Source organism: Neocloeon triangulifer, unplaced genomic scaffold, assembly GCF_031216515.1.
Source record: "Neocloeon triangulifer isolate White Clay Creek 2 clone unplaced genomic scaffold, ASM3121651v1 ptg000022l, whole genome shotgun sequence".
NCBI classification, from domain to species: domain Eukaryota; kingdom Metazoa; phylum Arthropoda; class Insecta; order Ephemeroptera; family Baetidae; genus Neocloeon; species Neocloeon triangulifer.
Genome location: NW_026775562.1, coordinates 2,283,786 through 2,302,186, shown reverse-complemented (window position 1 = coordinate 2,302,186; position 18,401 = coordinate 2,283,786). Strand labels below are relative to the sequence as shown.

At 37.1% G+C, this 18,401-nt stretch overlaps 1 protein-coding gene across 4 annotated transcripts; it reads right to left on the bottom strand.

Annotated features, from left to right (window-relative positions):
- Nucleotides 1-27: 27 nt before the first annotated feature.
- On the bottom strand, nucleotides 28-17,589 carry LOC132204727 (epidermal growth factor receptor kinase substrate 8-like protein 2). Of its 4 annotated transcripts, none has more exons than XM_059633432.1 (15): nucleotides 17,388-17,589; nucleotides 10,438-10,565; nucleotides 8,374-8,459; nucleotides 6,936-7,309; nucleotides 6,096-6,279; nucleotides 4,176-4,398; nucleotides 3,928-4,048; nucleotides 3,636-3,874; nucleotides 3,261-3,581; nucleotides 2,819-3,077; nucleotides 2,493-2,642; nucleotides 2,362-2,434; nucleotides 765-980; nucleotides 418-716; nucleotides 28-355 (listed from the first exon to the last, which is right to left on the bottom strand). In XM_059633432.1, exons 2-15 carry the CDS (start codon nucleotides 10,515-10,517, stop codon nucleotides 200-202), a joined length of 2,781 nt encoding a protein of 926 aa, XP_059489415.1. In that variant the 5' UTR covers nucleotides 10,518-10,565; nucleotides 17,388-17,589; the 3' UTR covers nucleotides 28-199. The 4 variants fall into 4 exon arrangements, with proteins under 4 accessions (XP_059489415.1, XP_059489414.1, XP_059489417.1 ...); XM_059633431.1 differs by lacking the exon at nucleotides 17,388-17,589 and adding an exon at nucleotides 14,916-15,056; XM_059633434.1 differs by lacking the exon at nucleotides 17,388-17,589 and adding an exon at nucleotides 14,916-15,056 and having other exon boundaries at nucleotides 418-704.
- Nucleotides 17,590-18,401: the final 812 nt, after the last annotated feature.

Below are 18,401 nucleotides of genomic sequence, written 5' to 3'. Positions count from 1 at the left end.
CGAATACTAAAGTATCCTCAAATCCGATTTAAAAAAAAAAAATTGTAGCTCATGCCAAAAGCTGATTCCACGCTATATTGGAAAGGTTATTTCAAACTAAAATCACTGTTCCATAAGCTATATTAATTTTAGTTTGCATAATCCTTTCCAAGATATCTTTAAAATCATTTCACCGGAATATTTGAGGTTACAAAAAAAATCAAAGTTCAGCGTGGCCATTTGTCTTGTGCTCGTCTTCGTCCAACTCTTCCTCCTCGTCACTGCTGCTTACGTCCGTCCTGGGCAGTCCAGCCTCAGCCTTTTGCCTCGCCCTTGCCAAAATCGCCCTCAGTTCCGCAGACCGCCTCGTTTTGTACTGAAAATTAAATTTTTTTTTACCAAAACACGTTCTGAGCAAAATCAAGTATTTTTCCTTACTCCAGACACGTTTCGCATGAGGTTGAGCTGCGAGTTTAGCCTGGAGCCTTCTTCCCTGCCGCAGTAGCTGATGAGCTGGTCCTTTTTCAGGGCGAACAGGTCATCACCGTTCATGGAGATGAACTTCTTCTGGATCTTGTCGCTGAACGCCTTTTCCCGGAGCCAAACTTGCACCTCGTCAGGCGTCGACTGCTGGTCGATGAACACCTCGGGCGTCTTCATGATGTCCAGGTGTCGCTGTCGACGCCATTCGGACAACACCATCTGCAGCTCCTCCTGCATCATGTCTGGTCGGCTCGCTTTATTTAATTATTGTAATTTTTGCTATGAAAAATGGAGGAAAATACCTGTAGAGCGTCCACTCTGAGTTTTGCTGGTGTTGAAGTTGCTCTTCGGAGGCGTGAATTTCGGGGCCGGGGGCGGCATCTTTGGGGGCGGTGGAGGCGGAGGTGCGGGCGTTGCGACGGGGACGACGATTTTTTTCACTTTGACCCTTTCCTCCTCCGATTCGGACGAGCTGGAGCTGTCCCTAATAGGTCTCGTCTGCTGAACTGGTTGTTTGCCTAGAATTTCGATTTCCCAAAATTTCGGGCAATTTTCCAATTTTTAGATTTGTTCGGATTTTTAGATGGAAAGGGACAGCGAGAGACACAAAAGAGAGAGATCTTTGGTTCAACTGACATGTAGTTTTATTTATTTGTTACCGTCGCTGGTGTACAAAAGAAAAAGAAATACAGTTCGATTCGCAGTTTCTTTTTTCGAAGCAAGTTTTGATAATGTGTATACAATAAGATACATACATGTAAAGCAGTCACCGTCACTGAAACATAAAATATATGGGGGCAAAAAACACAACGACCCGAGCATATTTGCATTTCTTCATCTCCCACAGAAACGCCCGCGATATAAAATCAATATAAAATAATATTTTTTAAATTTTTCTGGTTTTATAATTATGTACAAAAATGTCTATTTAATCTTTGGATTATATATATCTAATTAGCACTCTGCGTTTAATTAGAAATTGGCCTGAAAATGGAAATTGGCGGTCACAATTTTATTTCGCTTTGGGCCGACAAAGCGCATTAATCAAGTGGAAGTACCGATGGAATAGGCATATTTCACACACTCTGCTGATAAATGGAGGCACAAAACACACACCAGGAGCAGCCAGACGAACGGTTCATTAGCTAATTGCGCTCGGTGCGTGCATGTGCGCGTGTAAGGTAATTAACCATTTTATTTTATTTATTTTTTGTTAAAACATAAATTATGGCCACATTTTGGTGAAAGCGAAGGGAAGGAGTAATGGAGCGACAATCAATCAAACACGATTGATCCGTCCACACATACACACTGACGTAATACTGAGTTGTGCGTACACATGAATAATTAATTCATTAAAAAATCAAAAAAAAATCTAGACAGATATATATAGTTATTTAAAATATATACTTAAACTTGTATCCACGCTTGAACCTAATTTAATAATTTTTTAAGGGATTGCATTGCTTTGAATTTGAGAAATTCTAATTGATTTTACAGAGACGATTCCAAATTTATTAAGATTTGATTCAATTTTATGGAAATTATGGAGTTATCAGCAATTGAAATTTGTTGAACCCACCCTTCCAGCATATCATTGGACTCGTCTTGGTAAAACCAAACAAATTCCAAAGATAATTTTCTCATTCTAATCCCCTAGTTCCCGAGACATAAAACAGGAGCATAAAATAATATCCGTTGTTCGATAGAGTATAATTATGGCATGGGAAATAAACAGCACAAAAGCGAGCAAAACAACTACTCGACCTTCACAAGACACATATATTTAATTCAACGCACAGAGGAATTGTTTTTATTTTAGTTCGTTTAGTTGTTGGACGGACAGGGGAAGACACTGCACAATTGGTTTTTATCTCTTTTAGAAGTATCTGAATTCACCTTTCTTGCCGATGCGAGGCGGAGAACGTGCCGACCTTTCGTTGTTGGTGGACACGCTTTCTCGTGGCGACTCCTGGCGCAAAATTCAGTGTGAAAATCTAGTTACTTTTGGAAGGGAAAGAAGGATTCACCTGTCCGTAACCTCGCGCGTAAAGGGGGTTGTTGAAGACGTCGCTGCCAGGGGGGCCGTCGAAGTGGGGGGTCACAATGGTGTGGGGCACGTGGGCCATCTGTCCACGGCTGTTGCGGGCCTTCCACCACTTGCGCGTGTCGTCCAAAACCTGAGGTGAAAGAACAAAATTACATTTAAGAAGCTAAACAGAAAATATTATGTAAAAAAATTGTTAACAAGAATCAAATTTATTCTCTAACATAATTTAAGAATTGTTGATGTTAAAAAACTAAAGCCAAACTACAGTGAAAACTTTCTAATTTTGTCCTTGTGTTTAAGACGCACCTCTAAGTACTCTCCCCTGACGACAGTGAGTTCTTTGTCGTTGTTGGCCGTCCTGGGGTAGGTGACCTGCACAACCTTGCAGTTTCTGGAGCGCAGTTCGTCCAGCCAGATGTGCTGGGCCCGTTCAAAGCGCTGCTGCTGCTCGCTCAGACCACCAGTCACGCCATTTCTCTCAATCGAGTCGGCGGAAATGTCGCTGCGGGAGCTCACGTCCCTGTTTCCAGGAAAGTCCCTCTCTGAAGGTGGGGTGTGCGACCTCCTAAACCACAAATGAAAAGTTCAAGTTGATATATATATGTTTTGACCGACAAGCAAAATTGTTTTTGAAGAATGGTATAATTTTTTATAAGCAGTAAAAATATAGAAAATAATTTATTTCAAGACATGAAAGTCTGTGATTGGGGTTTACATCCCTATCTGAAATAGCGTCCTTTTTACTGACCTCTCCTCCCTGCTGTACCTCTCCTGACGGTAGTTGCGCGCTTCGTGGTGGTACCGCGCGTCGTGGGGTGATGAACCCTGGCGCTCGTGGTCAAAGTAGTCGCTGCCATAGTGCGAATCGTCTCGATAGTACTGCTCCCTGAGCTCAGCCTCATGCTGCGCGGCCCTGATTTCGTCCCCGCGCGTCCGTTTCGCCTCCAGGGCCACGGCACTGCTCAGGGCAGAGTGGTGCACGTCGCGCTCGTCATTGACAGGGTAGTCGGGCGACCAGCCGTCCATGAAGACAGGGTGGTACGGCGCCACGTACCCCTTCCACTGGTCCCTACGCAAGACACATTTTAATTCCACCCCTGAAGAAATTTTTTTTTAAACTTACTTAGGGACAAGCCAGGCGTCTCCGAGCGAGTGCCAAAGCTCAGTTTCCTTGCTGGTGACGCAGTTGATGAGCAAATTGTAGGCCTCCCTGGTGAGCAGGGGCGACACCACCTTTGAGGGCAGGTTGGGGCCGTAGTGGGTGCAGTCGTGCGACGCGTCCACGATCAGCGCCAAAGGCGTGAACAAAAAGTGAACCAGCTCGGGCGCGTTCGGGTCGTGGATGTGCGACTTTAACTTGGCCTGGGTTCCAAAAATTAACAACTTTTTTACTTTTGATCAGAAATTCTACTCACGAGAAGGTTGAAGGACAGCTTGAACTTCTGGAAGATGTCGACAAACTCCATTTCAGGCGGTGGTTTTGCGCGCATTGACAACATCCCATCACCCATGTCTTTCTTCTTCGACTTTCTGCTCCTTCGCAAAATTGATTCATCAATATGTGAAGATTTTTTTAATTATATTTAACAATTAATATTTAAAAACAAAATAAATAAAATGATTGCCAGAACTAGAGTTTAATCAAAATTTTATCAAATCTTACTTGCGTCGTCGTTCGAGTTCCCTGGACGCGGCTGCCGCATGTTGCAACCTGGCGATGAATTTCTCGATGTCGTCAAAGCAGTGGTTCAGGATTGTCACGTCTCTTTCGTACTTTTCGCTGGATGTTGAACTGGTCTCATCATTGATGGACCCGGCGGCCTCGCGGTTGTACATGGCGCCGCCTCCGGACGACGACGGTCGCAGTTCGTTGTGCGCCTCTGGAACTGAACATAATTTAAAATAATATCCTGTAGATTTATGAAAATTTACGAATCTAAAATTTTAATTTTATTTTTTTTGAGATCTAAAAAATGCTTTTTTATGTGGAAAATCAAATTCTTTTACGAATTCAGAGATAGTTTTAAATTCAAACACTAAGATTAAAATATGAAAAGTGATGATTTAGCAGATGAATAATTTTTTGTTTTTATTTAACCAGCATTTTACAAATGTAATCCAGCACTGCATTACTTTTTCCTCGATAAGTACGGCGGTGAGTGGAATAATCGTTTGTGTCTCTGCTGAAGAAAGTTTGCGGTGGCAAAAACACAGAAATGTGCAAGCAGCGGAGCGAAAAACGCACGCATAGCTCTCGACATCAAAAGCCGCTAATAAGCTTCGCGGGCGGAATAAAACTTGACGTGCTTTTTTCCGTCGCTGCCCACCCACATGCGAATCGCGAGGACAGAGAAGAGAGAACTTTTCTTCATTAACGCGCAATCTTGCTGCAGTCAGGCAGAAAACTAGCGGGGCGAATTCGATCTGTGTAGTCGGGGCGGAAAAAGTGAAAAGTTTGCTCATTAAACGCTTGGCGAATTCGAATAGGGTGCCGCGTAATTCATTTCTCATCACCGAGTCGAAATATAAACAGAGAGAAAGTGCGAATTTGGTTAAATATTTGCCAGAGAACACGGCAATCAATCGCCCGATTTTGACGCATAAAACGGGTAAAAGTGCGATAATTGATTGCAATTCATTTTTAAGTTCTGGCTTAATGAACCGAAATTATTTGATTATGAGAATTTGCAAAACGGGAATATAAGCGATTTTTAATACTACTCTGCATTTTGTAATTTCCTTTCGCTCCAGGCCGTTCCCTTTTGAGACTCACAAAGTGTTTTGGTCCAACCTGTATAAGCGGCTTATACTTTTCGACTTGTCCCGCTTCGTTCAGCAGCAGTTTTGCACAATAACCGAACGGCCAGCACTTTGGAACAATGGCGAGGCGCTCAGTCAAGAAGTTCATCAACACTGCGCTCGCAGATGGTCCTCACAATATTCTGCGCGTCGAGAATACGAAAGACCTGCTCCTATGAGAACCGACCGGCCGACTGAGTGAGTTCGAAAGTGAATGCTGCTGGTCAAGTCGGAAAAAATTACACTTTCTCTCGCATGATGCTAATCGATGATATAGTTCACCTGCGGAATAATTCTGTGCGCGCACCGTTTTATCTCGACGTCAATTTATATAAATATAAACAGCACTCCGGATGCTTCCGCCAAATCACGGCTCATAAATTTCAAAGATACACAACTAAATATATGGGTGTTTGTTTATAAACTTCTGAAAATTTACTTCCAGTACGGACTAAAAAATGATTATAACCTTTTCGAACAATAAAAAGGTATTTTCATTTATTGGAAAGATAAAATTAAAAGCAAACTTGAGAGATGTGAACTTTTCAAAATTAAACTTTTTTAACATTTCCTCAGATCCAATTTTCTTTGATAACTGAAAATCGCTTTGATTACATCTAATTTTGAACTTTGGCATGAGAAACGATTGTTACGTGAAAAGAAGTTAGGTCGAGTGCAAACCGCAGTGGTGAGCAAAGCAGGCAAGCAGGGCGCGGTCGCCGCCGGCCAAAAGCTCTCCATTCACTTTTGCAATTGAATGAACTTCCTTTAAATTTGGACTTACGATGTGAGGCGGCGTTGAAGGCGTTGACCTGGTCCCTGACGCTGATGCCGTTCAGCGGGGGCTCGGGGGGTGGCGTCGACGGGGCGGGTGGCAGGAGGTGGCTTTGGCGCCGCAAAGGGGGCATTTTGCCCGAGCGCAGCATTTTCAGGTCCTCCACCAGGTCCTGCCCTGAGATGCTTTGGCACTGCAATCACAATCAACCGAAAGATTAAAAAAACTGCATTCATTTGGGATTAATCAATTGGAATTGAATCGTCACTATCTTTGACGTGTGTAGTGAGTGAAGAGAAGACGTGAGCGATATTTCACTCGAGTTTAAAGATTATCTCGTTTGCAGTAAGTGCTCGCGGCGCTTCCTATTCTACATAATTTGAATACCGAGAAAAAGCGAAATCCCCGAGGCGAATATGGAAATCAACGGAATTTAATGCGCAAAGGGAATAGCAAGCCCATCAAGGAGAAGAAATAACAGAGAAACTGATAGCTTATATTCCTTCTTGTTTCAAATAGAAAAATCTCGACTGCAACAAGCTTTTAAAGTAGATCAAAACTATCCTCAAAGTCCTATATAATTTAACAAGTAGTCAAAATTGTTTTGGATTACAAAAATTAATTTTAAATTTTAGCTAAAACAGTTGAAAATTTCACTCCAAAACTAGTTTACTAATTTACATTCAAAATTTCCAATAATTCAATAAGCGCTCTTCCAATTAATTAAAAAAATTTAGGAAGTGTTTTGTTGGCCCCAAACAGTGTCACCAATAAACCTTTAATTTAATAATTTAGCCTCCCTTTTGTCAAGGCACAGTTTTGAAGCAAAAGTAGGATTTTCCAAGTTACCTGAAAGATGTGCATCTCTGAGCGTCCGTTGCGCTGGGAGGGCTCCTCGCCGACAATGAAGACGAGGATGTTGTTGTACATTTCCATGGGGTCGTGACTGGTGAAGGCCGTCGGCTCCTGGATGAGGGAGACCGGGAACTTCTCCATGACGGCGCCCGACTCGTAGTCCATGATCATAACCCACGAGCGCTCGAGCCGCATTTGCATTTTCTGCGACCAGATGCCGTTTGACTTTTCCAGCTGCAGCAGCCGACGCATCCCGTCCGCCGGGTACACGATGCCCGTCTCCTTGGACACAGTGAACGTGGCCAGATGCTCCATCACATATCCCGGACTAACCGACTCCTCGTTCCCAGAACCGTGGCTCTGTTGGTCTGTGAAATTCAGGAAAAATATGATGAATATAAATTTAATATAATAAAATAATTAAAATTTTATATTATAACACTGTACAATAGTTCAGTTAAAAATAATAATTTGTATTTAATTTGTTTAAATGTCATAATTTTAATTATATTTATTATACTTTTAATAAATAATTTTATAATATAATTTGTATTTTATTTAATAACTTTAGATGGTGCTTATTATTATTATTATATGGATATATTATTAATTTCAATAAATTTTATTTAAATGTTTATTTAAAAAATTTAACTTAATAGTTTACTTAATAAACATAAAATTATGTAAAATTAAATTTTAATATAATATTATTACAAAAAATTACTTAAAATTTATAAAGTATTTGGTATTTATGAATTTCGTTAAAAATAATTATTTTTTAATTATTTGTTAAATTTATGAAAATTTTATAATTTTAATTTTTATTGTTTACAAATTTAAATTTAATCTTTTTTTAATCAATAATTACATTAAATAATATTGCCTTTCTTGTGTTTGAAAACGTTTGAATTTAAATCAAATTTAAAATTCTTCACACGTACATGTAACTTAATTTGGAGTTCAAATTAATATCGTATTAAAATATCAATGATTTTTTTACAAATGATCATGTATCATTTATGAAATTTTGAGCTCCTTGCCTAAAAAAGATGACAAAAAGTTTGCTTTGAATAAATTTCAATATCAAAAGCACTGGAACTAAGAATTTTTGCAGAAAATTTTTTTATGTTAACTCCAACATTGAAATAACAATTCGGTGATAATCCTCTTTAAAGTAGAATTTGTCTGCATACTCATTTTGTGATTTTCAATAGTCTACACAAGACTCTGCACATCTCAAGCATGGATGTAATAACTTTCACATCATCCCCTGGTGACACGCGTTTCTTTCTTATTCTAACTCAAGGCAAAATGTCTGCCCGTCACTCGGAAATTTTACGTTCTCTCCGTCATAAAAGTGCCACGAGAGAGACGTGAAGAAAAAAAAACTGGCAAGAGCCAATTTCGGCGAAAGGAAAAATCGTAATAATACCAGAGGAGTAGCCATTGGAGTGGTGGTCGCCTCTGTACGGCATCATGTCAGATGAGATGGACAAGCGGTGCTCCTGATTCTTCGACCTGAAACGAAATTTTGAAAATTTTTAATAAATTATAGAGACATAGAGAGGCGTCGTTGCGTAAAACACAAGAGACACTTTCATCATTGGGCGTCTCTCTTCGTTTCAGACAATCCAAATGCAAATTAGAGGTACTTGAAATTGCACAAAGATAATTTATGGGAGGGCACGGCTGAAGAATGAAAGTTGGCCTCGGTGCTAATTTGGTTGGAAAAATCCTTTGATTTCGAAAATTGAATACTTTTTTCAACCGATTTATAGTGAGTCACTGGTCGCTGTGATAACTGAAATAAAAAAAAAAAAACGTGCGGTCATCAATCATGAGACAAAGCACTCGATTTCTAATGGCAGAGCCAAATCTTATCTCTCTCGCGCGCGCGCGCGGCTTAAAAACGACTACGCACACATGTTATCACTTTCGTTGTTGTCTGTCCAAGGCAAATTTATTTACGAAAACCAGAAGTTTCTTCCACGATAAATAAATGAAGGATTTTGCTTTGGGGAGCTGAAATTGCGAGGTTTGCTGCAGCAGTGTGGCCCCCGAGAGAGATCGCAAGATAAATGCCGTTAATTAATTTTCGGCGCGATTAATCATCTCGGCCTCTTCATTCTCTGCACGGCCAAGCCTCCTCTTACAACCAGCGTCAAATTTCAATTATTTTTCGTTAAATGCATCATTAAACTTGAAAGTTAGAAATTTATATTAAATTATTTCTGACACATTTCATTGCAAAAGAATCATGTTAATTTTGGAACAAGTAATAAATTCATTAAACTTTCATGTTTCAAATATGAATGAAGTTTCAGTGACAGTTTTTTTTTTGCACAAAATAACAAATTTAAAGTATTTATTTTATTAAATTGCTATCACAAAATATTTTAGAATCCATCCATGCAAATTCAAATCAGAATATTTTATACATAAGACTTTTAATCTAAGTTTCAATTTGAAATGTAAACTGCATTTTATCTTAAATTAACATTACTAGGAAGCTTGTTAACTTGTTAATTGTAAAGTTGTTAATGATTAAAGAATTTAATTTCCAGTTTGATTGATGGGTCACGTTTGTTGCGCAACCTTTCAAGTTCCATGTACACGAAGGCAAAACTGAATAATCTGGCAGACGACAGAGGAAACACGTTCTCCGTCCTACGAAATAATTCACTTTTTGTTTTTTTTTCGTCGGGGAAAATTATAAGAGCCGCGAGAGACGTCTCATTTGGAAACTCGCGACGGAGCTTTTGGAAAGGGAGAGAGAGGCACTTTATTCCAATCTCATGCAGTGCAGTGTCAACACGAAAAGGGCCCGTGAATGAAAATGCAAAGGAGAGAAGAAAATTGATTATTGATTGCCGGCGGCGCCTCGAATGCGCGCCGACGAATTAATGACGACGCGCAAAAAAATCCACCTGGATTTGCAGCTTAATGAGTTTCCTCCAACCGACCGGAAAATTCATTCGCACCTCCTTCTATAAAAAATTTGAAAAACTTCACCTCTCAAATCTCGATCAATGTATTTAAAACTATTGGACAAAAAAAACCGTGGTTTTACAAATTAAATTTAAAAAAAAAAATCGATGTAAACACGCACTTGTGAAATTGCCTTCAAATATAGGCATATTGAAATTGCCTATATTTGAAATTGTAGCACATTTAATGAAAATTTTCCACTAATTGTAAATTTCTCTGCAATTTAAAATCTATCAAAAATTATGCTTTTTATTTTTAATTATTGGAAGTAAAAATAAAAAATGGTGATTTGAATTTAAAATCGGATTTCCTCGATGGGTTTTGTGAGTTGTTTATTGTTTCAGTAAAAAATAAAAGTTGAGAGCACTACAAATTTTGGCATCTAATTAAATAAAATCATTTTTTTGCCTCAAATAAATTAATTTGAGTTGATTTTATTGCACAAAACTTTATAACTTTTTGTTATAACGTCTGAAGTTACAAAATTAAGGAAATAATCGGAACTCACTTCTTTTGCTTCTTTTCTGCCTTTTTGTCCCACTTGGGGGGCTTTTGGTGGTGCGGCGATGGCGCCTTCACTCCTGGCATGCTCAGGTGCTGGTGCGGAAACTAGGGTGGTGGTGCTGCTGCACCCGGCTGAAACAAAACAAGTCACAAAAATAATTAAACTAATCTTAATTATTCAAGGCGGAATTCAAGATTCTCATGGTTTAAAATTGTTGTATTATAAAATTTGCAAAAAAATTATGAATAAGAGTTTTGGTCGGTTTTGGTTTTATTGAAAATATTCACATTTAGTTTAATAAATCACTAACTTTTGCACATTTTGAGCATAAACGACGGCAAAATTAACAAAATGAACTCGGAACTTTTATAGATCGATGGGAACCAGACAAAACAAAAGTTTAGTGCTCTTGAAACACTTAATTTTTTATCTGCTCAATGAAGGAGCAAATTTTTGCGCAGCGAGTTTTGGGCAAAAAGAGAAACAAGCCCGGGTGCGCAGTAAAAGCGGCGAGGGGTGTGTAAAAGTGTAAAGTTTTATTATGGCCGCGAGCTGTAAAGTTGGGGCCCATCATCATCTCCAGGGCAAACGTAACAATAAAAAGAAGAAGAGCTTCTTCTTTTTTATTCATTCTGGACGGCAACGGAAGAAGTGACGACGCACTAATTCCTAATTCCACTCGAGATTAACACGCGATCATTCCTGATAGTTACAAAAAAAAATAAAAAACCAACGCAAGAAGGAGCTTTGCAAACAAAATAAACAACAAAGTGACATGTTTGAACAGCTGTTTGATTGATAATTAATTGATATCAAATGAAAGTTGGTCCGTTCTAGACCAAAAAGTTAAATGATAGGGAGTTTTTCAATGTAATATTAGAAAAAATATTATATATCATTTAAGCAGTGTTAAATTTTATTTAAAAATTAGAAATAAAATCTAATTAAAAACTTTCTCTCTCTGGCAATAATTCCTGATTTAGAAGAAAACGTTCCATAATTATCCGTGGGAAAAATTAAGATTTAAATGAAAAAAGAAAAAGCGTGATTTAATGCGGCCTGTCGCCAGTTCATTCATAAAGTCAAACGCGTGACAATCAAGATTGGGGAATTCAACGTCCGTGAAAATAATCAATTAAGTAAAAGCAAATCGTCAGATAATTATTCAGTTAGATTTTTACAAATTAAAATTAAATTATGAGCATAAGTACCAACTTCGTATAATAAATCTTCAAAAATTTGCAAACTAGCTTCTTTAAACCCTACAATTAAATTTCCAGTCAGATTTTGCCTATTAAAGTTTTCCGTACGTTTGGATTAAATCGGAGTTTAATTTGATGCGATTACTATGATGAACTGAATTTCAAAACAATTTTGACGATAATGTGTCCATTAAAAAGTCCCCGTATCTGATAAGGCGATGTGGCGGATAATATGAAGGCCCTTCTCTCTCCACTCCGGCAGCTAATTGCAGCTAGGAATTCTTTCTTTCTTTTTTTTTCCAGCGTGCTGGGCTACATAACACCGCCGCTGCCTCATTACGTGTGGATGCGCCTACATTCCTCTCTCTCTCTCTCTGGCTGTCTGCTGGCTGCACTCGTCGTCAAATATGTAGCGTATTGCCCTACATTTGTGCTTTCGCACCGCGTGCGCCAATCGAACCCGTTTGCCACCAGCCTCGCACACAAACAGCTCAAAACGACTAAAGCGAGAGGCAGACAGATTATGTGCCTCCAACTGCGAGCTACTCAAAATAGCGTTTTTCGCCAATGATTTTTACTTTGTATTTATTTTAATGTGTAAAATGTTTAATTTTAAATTATGCGCATTTAATAATATAATTATTTAATAAATAACATTGATTTATTTTAAAGTTTAATATAATTTTCATTATTTTCAATTCATAATGATTTATTTTTTTTAAAGTTCCTTTTTTAATTTTTAATATGATTTTGCAGAGTAAGAGAAATATTTAATTGTCACGACGGTGGACAATTCACGTCAAATAGTAGTAAAACCTGCAAGTCACTGAGTAATTTAATTTTTTTTTTTTTTTTTGCAATGACGAGTGTGAAATTTTCAAACACCACTACGGGTAAGATCGCAAGTTCCAGGAAAAGTCGAAAGTGTCCCATGAAATTAAAAAAAATCTGCTTTTTTCTTCTATACTAACGCTGGAAAAGTTTCTGGATTTTGTTCTGTATTTGATCCGAGTTCTAAGAAATCCGATTAGCAACCAAAAATGTACATGTTGTTAATTTGTTAGTGTGGTTTTTTTTTGTAAATTTTAGTGTAGAGTTGTTAAAATTTCCAATTAAAAGTTGAAATTTGGACATTTTAATTCGTTTTCCCAACATTGGTTTTCTCGCTCAGTTTCTGAATTCTGAATCCATGTAAAATTCTTTTGAAAGTTTTCAAAAATGTCCAGTTCACTTTGCAAAGAAATAGGGAATGAAACAGATCATCAAAAGGAATCCAATTCTGGTCAAAAATTGTAATTCAATTAAAATCGTAATTGAAGACTCTTTTAATTTCGATGAAAAATATAGCACTGCAGGTTTGAAATTAAATACCCCCGATTTCGGAAAATTGACATCAAAGGGTGCGTAATATGCACTCATAAGTGACGATTCCACGAATAAAAAGCGTGGAGGCAAACCCTGCTTTTGAACGCCGAAATTCATTTCTCGTCACGACAAAAACTGTTGCCATCTTCGCGTTGATACCAAAATAATAGGCTCTGAACGTCGGAAAATTTGTAACAAAAACGGATACTCACTTTGTCACAAAAGCTTATTCGATTAATTTAATTATGGAATATTCAGTGTGTTTGATCATATTAATTTACAAAAGAGAATCACCAGGAAGCTCTAACTCCGTTAATTAAAATAAAAAGCAGTGCAAATTATTAATGCTCTTGGCAAAACGCACACACGCAGCAAATTCCAGCCGTACAAGGAACTTGAATCCTTTTGAATAAGAATGCAAGAAGAGAAATTCCGATTATAGAAGCACATATAAATTAGATTCCAAGAAACAAACGAATGACCACAGGCGGAGAGTTACCTCATCATCATGCCAATAAACAAACATTCCAGTACAAGGCGCATTTACAACAGATATTAATCATTTATTGCCGTTTAATCCATGATTAACAGCGGTAGTTAAATTGATGTTGTCGTAAAATTGAGTAATTTTTAAATACTCCTTATCAAATGAATTCATATTCAAAAAATTAGTAATTTAAAAAAAAGTAAAATTCTGACTTCATTTTAATGTCTTTATATTTTAAGTCTAGAATTTCACCTTTATCATTTTTGAAGACTTCTTGGCTAGTATTTTTAATTATTTTAGATCAATAGATTTGATTTAGAAATTAATATTATTTCAAAAGAATATCCGTGTTGGTTTTCAAATTGAGGGTAATTATATAAGATTTAGTTGCCCTTAATTGACATCAAGATAAAAGCAATAATTACTAATTGCACACATTAAAACACTAATTACAAGTAATTTTTATCGCTACTACGTCTTTTGCTTTGAAGCCCTTATGTTGTGTTATCGGTGCAAAATTTGAGGGCCTCTCTTTCAAACTAATTCAAGTCCCGGAGTTCACCTGAACCGATTGACGAGAAGTAGCGAGCGATAAGCCGCGATAAAAACAGGGAGTAAAAGAGAAATTATCTTGTTGCGCCGCTTTTGTTCTCTTGCGAATTCACTTGAGCTGCATAAAATGTCAAATTGAGCACAACACGTCACAAAATTGTTTGCTTCGAAATTTTCACGATTATTCTTCACTTCAATGAACTGATGAATTTAATTAAAAGTTGAATGATTCTTTCTTCACGTAATTGAATTCCCTTCCTCTGAGTCAGCTATAATAGAAGTTTATGTGTGATTTGCTGTGAGTCGGAACAATAATTCGCTATCATGTTAACATGACAAGCGATTAGATTCGCGAATTCTGCTAACACAGGATAAGCACGGACCTTTGCTTGACCTTCACCGACGATCAGTAAAATCTTAAATGCTACTACAATTTCACTTCTATGAAAACTGCAAAAATTGTAATTGTTAACTTGGTATAAAATCCACAAGAAATTTTTTTTAACTGAAATCTGCTGAAAATTTAATCAATTATTCTTAATTGGATAGTTTTTGTCATGGCGAGTACAACGATATGCAACAAGTCTGATTTTGAGTCAACCTTTTCAAAGAAATTAGCAAAAGAAACAACAAACCAGCAGCCATTTTAATAAAAATGGCCACCGATTGCAAAACACAAATATTTTTGTCAATTTTCACCCGAATATACTTTTCTGGACACCTCTGAAATCGTCTCGAAAAGTCCTTTACCAGGATCGAAAATAATTACAATAGTTTTTAAAGGTCGGTGACCCTTTAATATTCCTAATATCTTGCAGCGTAATTAAATGTTCTCACGAAGAGTGTCGTTAAGGAGAGGTCAATTCGGCACTTACGGGAACAACTTCTGCTGCTTCCGGTCTGCTCGCTTTTTTTGTCCGCTTCCCACAGCGGTGGCGAAAAATAAGTTTCGAACTCGGCCAAGTACTCTGCGCGACTGCAGAACCTTTTCGCCTCACGCTCCTTATCCGCCGTTATCGCTGATAAGGCTTTTCACCTTTGCTGACATCACCCACGACGAGACAAATAATGAAATGCACTCTTTCGAAAAACAGAAGCCTTTGTTAACAATTTAGAAAGGAAAGTTGTAAAAAAAGAAAACTTTTTTGTAATTAATTAGATTTAAATATTCAAAGTTCTGATCCGTTTGATTTTAAATTTCTTCCATTGCCAAACTTCTGAAGCCGCCTTCTTTTGTGGTGGGATTATAATGTAGCCCTGAACAAATTGTGAATCATCAGCTTGAATGGAATGTGCGCGCGTTGAATTGAAAGTCACTTTGGCTATTTTCACACTATACGGTTATTCCTTTCCGATTATACAAATATTCAGATTTTATGACCGGTTCCATCCCAAATCCCATCACCACAGGCCAAAATTTTATTCCTGATTCATTTGGCCTACATTGAGCGACCGTTTAGGCACATCATGTGTGGAAAACTGATGAATAAAAAATAGTATTTGTTGTGACAAATAAATAATTAAAAAATTCATAAATCTTGAATATAAAAAAAGGTCAAAATTAATCAAATTTTGTAATTACTATTAAAATTTGAAAAAAATAAATTCACGTATTTCAAATTTTTAAATCTAAATAGAAACAAACTGGGTAATTAGCAAAATTACAAATCGATTTTAAAATTGTAAAAAACGTTAAAATTATTGGAATATTGTTACAAAAATTTAATCCTAATCAGCCATAGAAAGGTAATCAAAATAAGTCATTTTTTTAAAACCAACTTAATACAGCATTAAATTTTTAAACAGAGGCGTGTTTGGTTTTTGGTTTACTAAATTATTCCACGTCGAATATTATAATTTCATGGATTTTAATTTCGATATAGGTGTGAAGAGAACATTGTATGTAAATTAATTTTCTCCTCGCTTTCTTTCTCTTCCATATTTTTTTTACGACCGTCTCTCGAACGTGCCGATCGCTGCGACTACGGAGAGAAAAAACACGCTGATAAATCGAAATTCCCATTGTCTGACGGTATTTTTTTTCTTCCGCGTGTCAAGAGTGAAGGCCGGCAGCTCGCGATTAAAAATAATAATTTCCCCAGACCACAAAATTCCTCCGATATATAAAGATACCGTTAGTAATTTTTCTTGATCCATCGGCTTCCAGATGGGGTCAAAAATAATTTTGTCATTAACGGGCCATTGTTGCGCCTTTCTGGGTCGCCAGCCAGGCAATCCATGCATGATTCTAATTGCGTAATTCAAATTTGAAAACAATAATGCAAGTTGCGAATTTTCCCAGGGAAGTCGGAACGCGTGAGAATTTTTGCAAGGCGTGTTTTACACAGCACTTATATCAGAAACGACACGAAATTCTTTAATTCTGATTAATTACTGTTTGGGTGAAAATTTGATTCACAATTATGGCCAATTATGTCCTTAAAAAATTGTTGAAATTAATTTTTGCAATTTCACTGTATTGGAACTAAATTTTTATTCTATTATTTTTAAGTAATACACAAAATGAAACAAATAATTATGGAATATTTTTGAAAATTAATTATATAAAAATACTGGAATGCCAAATCCTTAAGGGCATCATCAAATTTTATCAATAGCATTAAATTTTGCATTTTTTTTAGGACGGTTGACAATTTTAACAACTATTGCAATGTAAAAATAGATCTAATGAAGCTTCCGTGTACCTTTTTTAATTTATTTTGACAGATCTTTCAATTTGTTTTCTTTCTGGTTTTGACAAAGTTCAGCTTAAAAATGAAATTCTCAATTTGAATATTAAAGGTTTTTGCTGTTAACCTTTACACAAAATTATAGTGAGACCTTATACACAAAAAGGTAATTAGCATTTTTGTTTTCATCCATAATGCCTAAAATTGAAATGAAAGTGTCCAAACCAATTTTTTAAATAAACCTAGTAACCCAAATCAAGTGTCCCTTTTTTGTTCACTGATAATGGGACGTTTCACAAAACAAACAAGCCCGATTAGGCCGAAAAGCGTTTCCCCATCCATATGTCACGTCGCGTTGCCCAACGACGACGGGCGGTGTTGCAAAAATTCCGCAGCCAGAGAGAGCAGCTAATGAAAATAAAAGGAATGTGCACCCTAACATGGCCTCGACAATAAAGGTCCGAAAATACAGGGGCCGCACCCTGGTATATCCTCCAGCTGATATTCACCACTCAAAAAATCCGAAAATTCGAAAATAAATTCATGAGATTAAAATTTAAAGGACCTTCTCAACCAAAATCGGAAGAAGGGTTATAAATGAAAGGAAAATTCTGGAATGTTTGAAAAATCCTGTGTGTTGTGTTTTGAAATTCTCACCTGCAAACACGGCGGCACCATGAAAGCAGCGGCGGATTGGCACCGATTTTAATCCTCTCCTGGAAGCACAAAGGTCGCGACGACCGCACAGGGGGCACTGGGAGGTCCGAGTCTGGTCGGAAGGGGGTCACCTGTCGACTTAGGGGGCACTGGGGATGCACGCTTTCGGCAAATTCGGCCGCACAACGCATGCAACACGTATGCAAGCGCCAACTGACTGGTCGGCCGTTGTTTGCCCTGGCGCTGCCTCTGCCGCGGCCGACGGAGGGGAGGGCGCATACCTGAGAGCATAGGTGTGTTATAGGTGGAGGGGGAACTGAACCGACCTGCAACTGACTCCCCTCTGGCCGAATGAAAATAATTGCATTTGATGGCTAATTTTACTGTTAAATTTTTACACTCGGACGGTCGCTATTGACCGTGTCAAATTACCCACCATGATAATGCAGCGCTAAGTTTTTTTAATTAAAAAATTTACATTTTTATGCACAAAATTAATAATAATTCATAAAATGAGTTTTCATATCACACTTCGCACTCTCAGAAAAAATGAGAACACTTTTTATAAAATAAAATACGATAAAATAATTATTTACTGAAAGTGGTAAAAGTAAATTTTTGAACATAATTTTCAAAAGTAGAATCTTCTTACTGCACACATAATTAATAATTAATCAAACGCAATGAAATTTGTTTAATTAATTAATTTTTTTAGTTAATAATATTAACTACCACCTATAAATTTAATCAAATTTAATATTTTTAAAATTATTTTTTGGCTCACTGATCGGCTCATTCATACCTTTCATTCCTTATTGCTTGATTCATTACCAAGAAGATTCATTGCCAACCTACAGAAGCAAATCAAGATTTAATAAAATTAACAAATATTTTTCATTGAAAACAATGTAGAGCAATTTAAAATTTTGTTATCTTTAGCAAATAAATAAATTAAAATTAATTTTTATAAATTGTTTTCACGATTCACTTATAAAAAACTTTTAATTACTTACA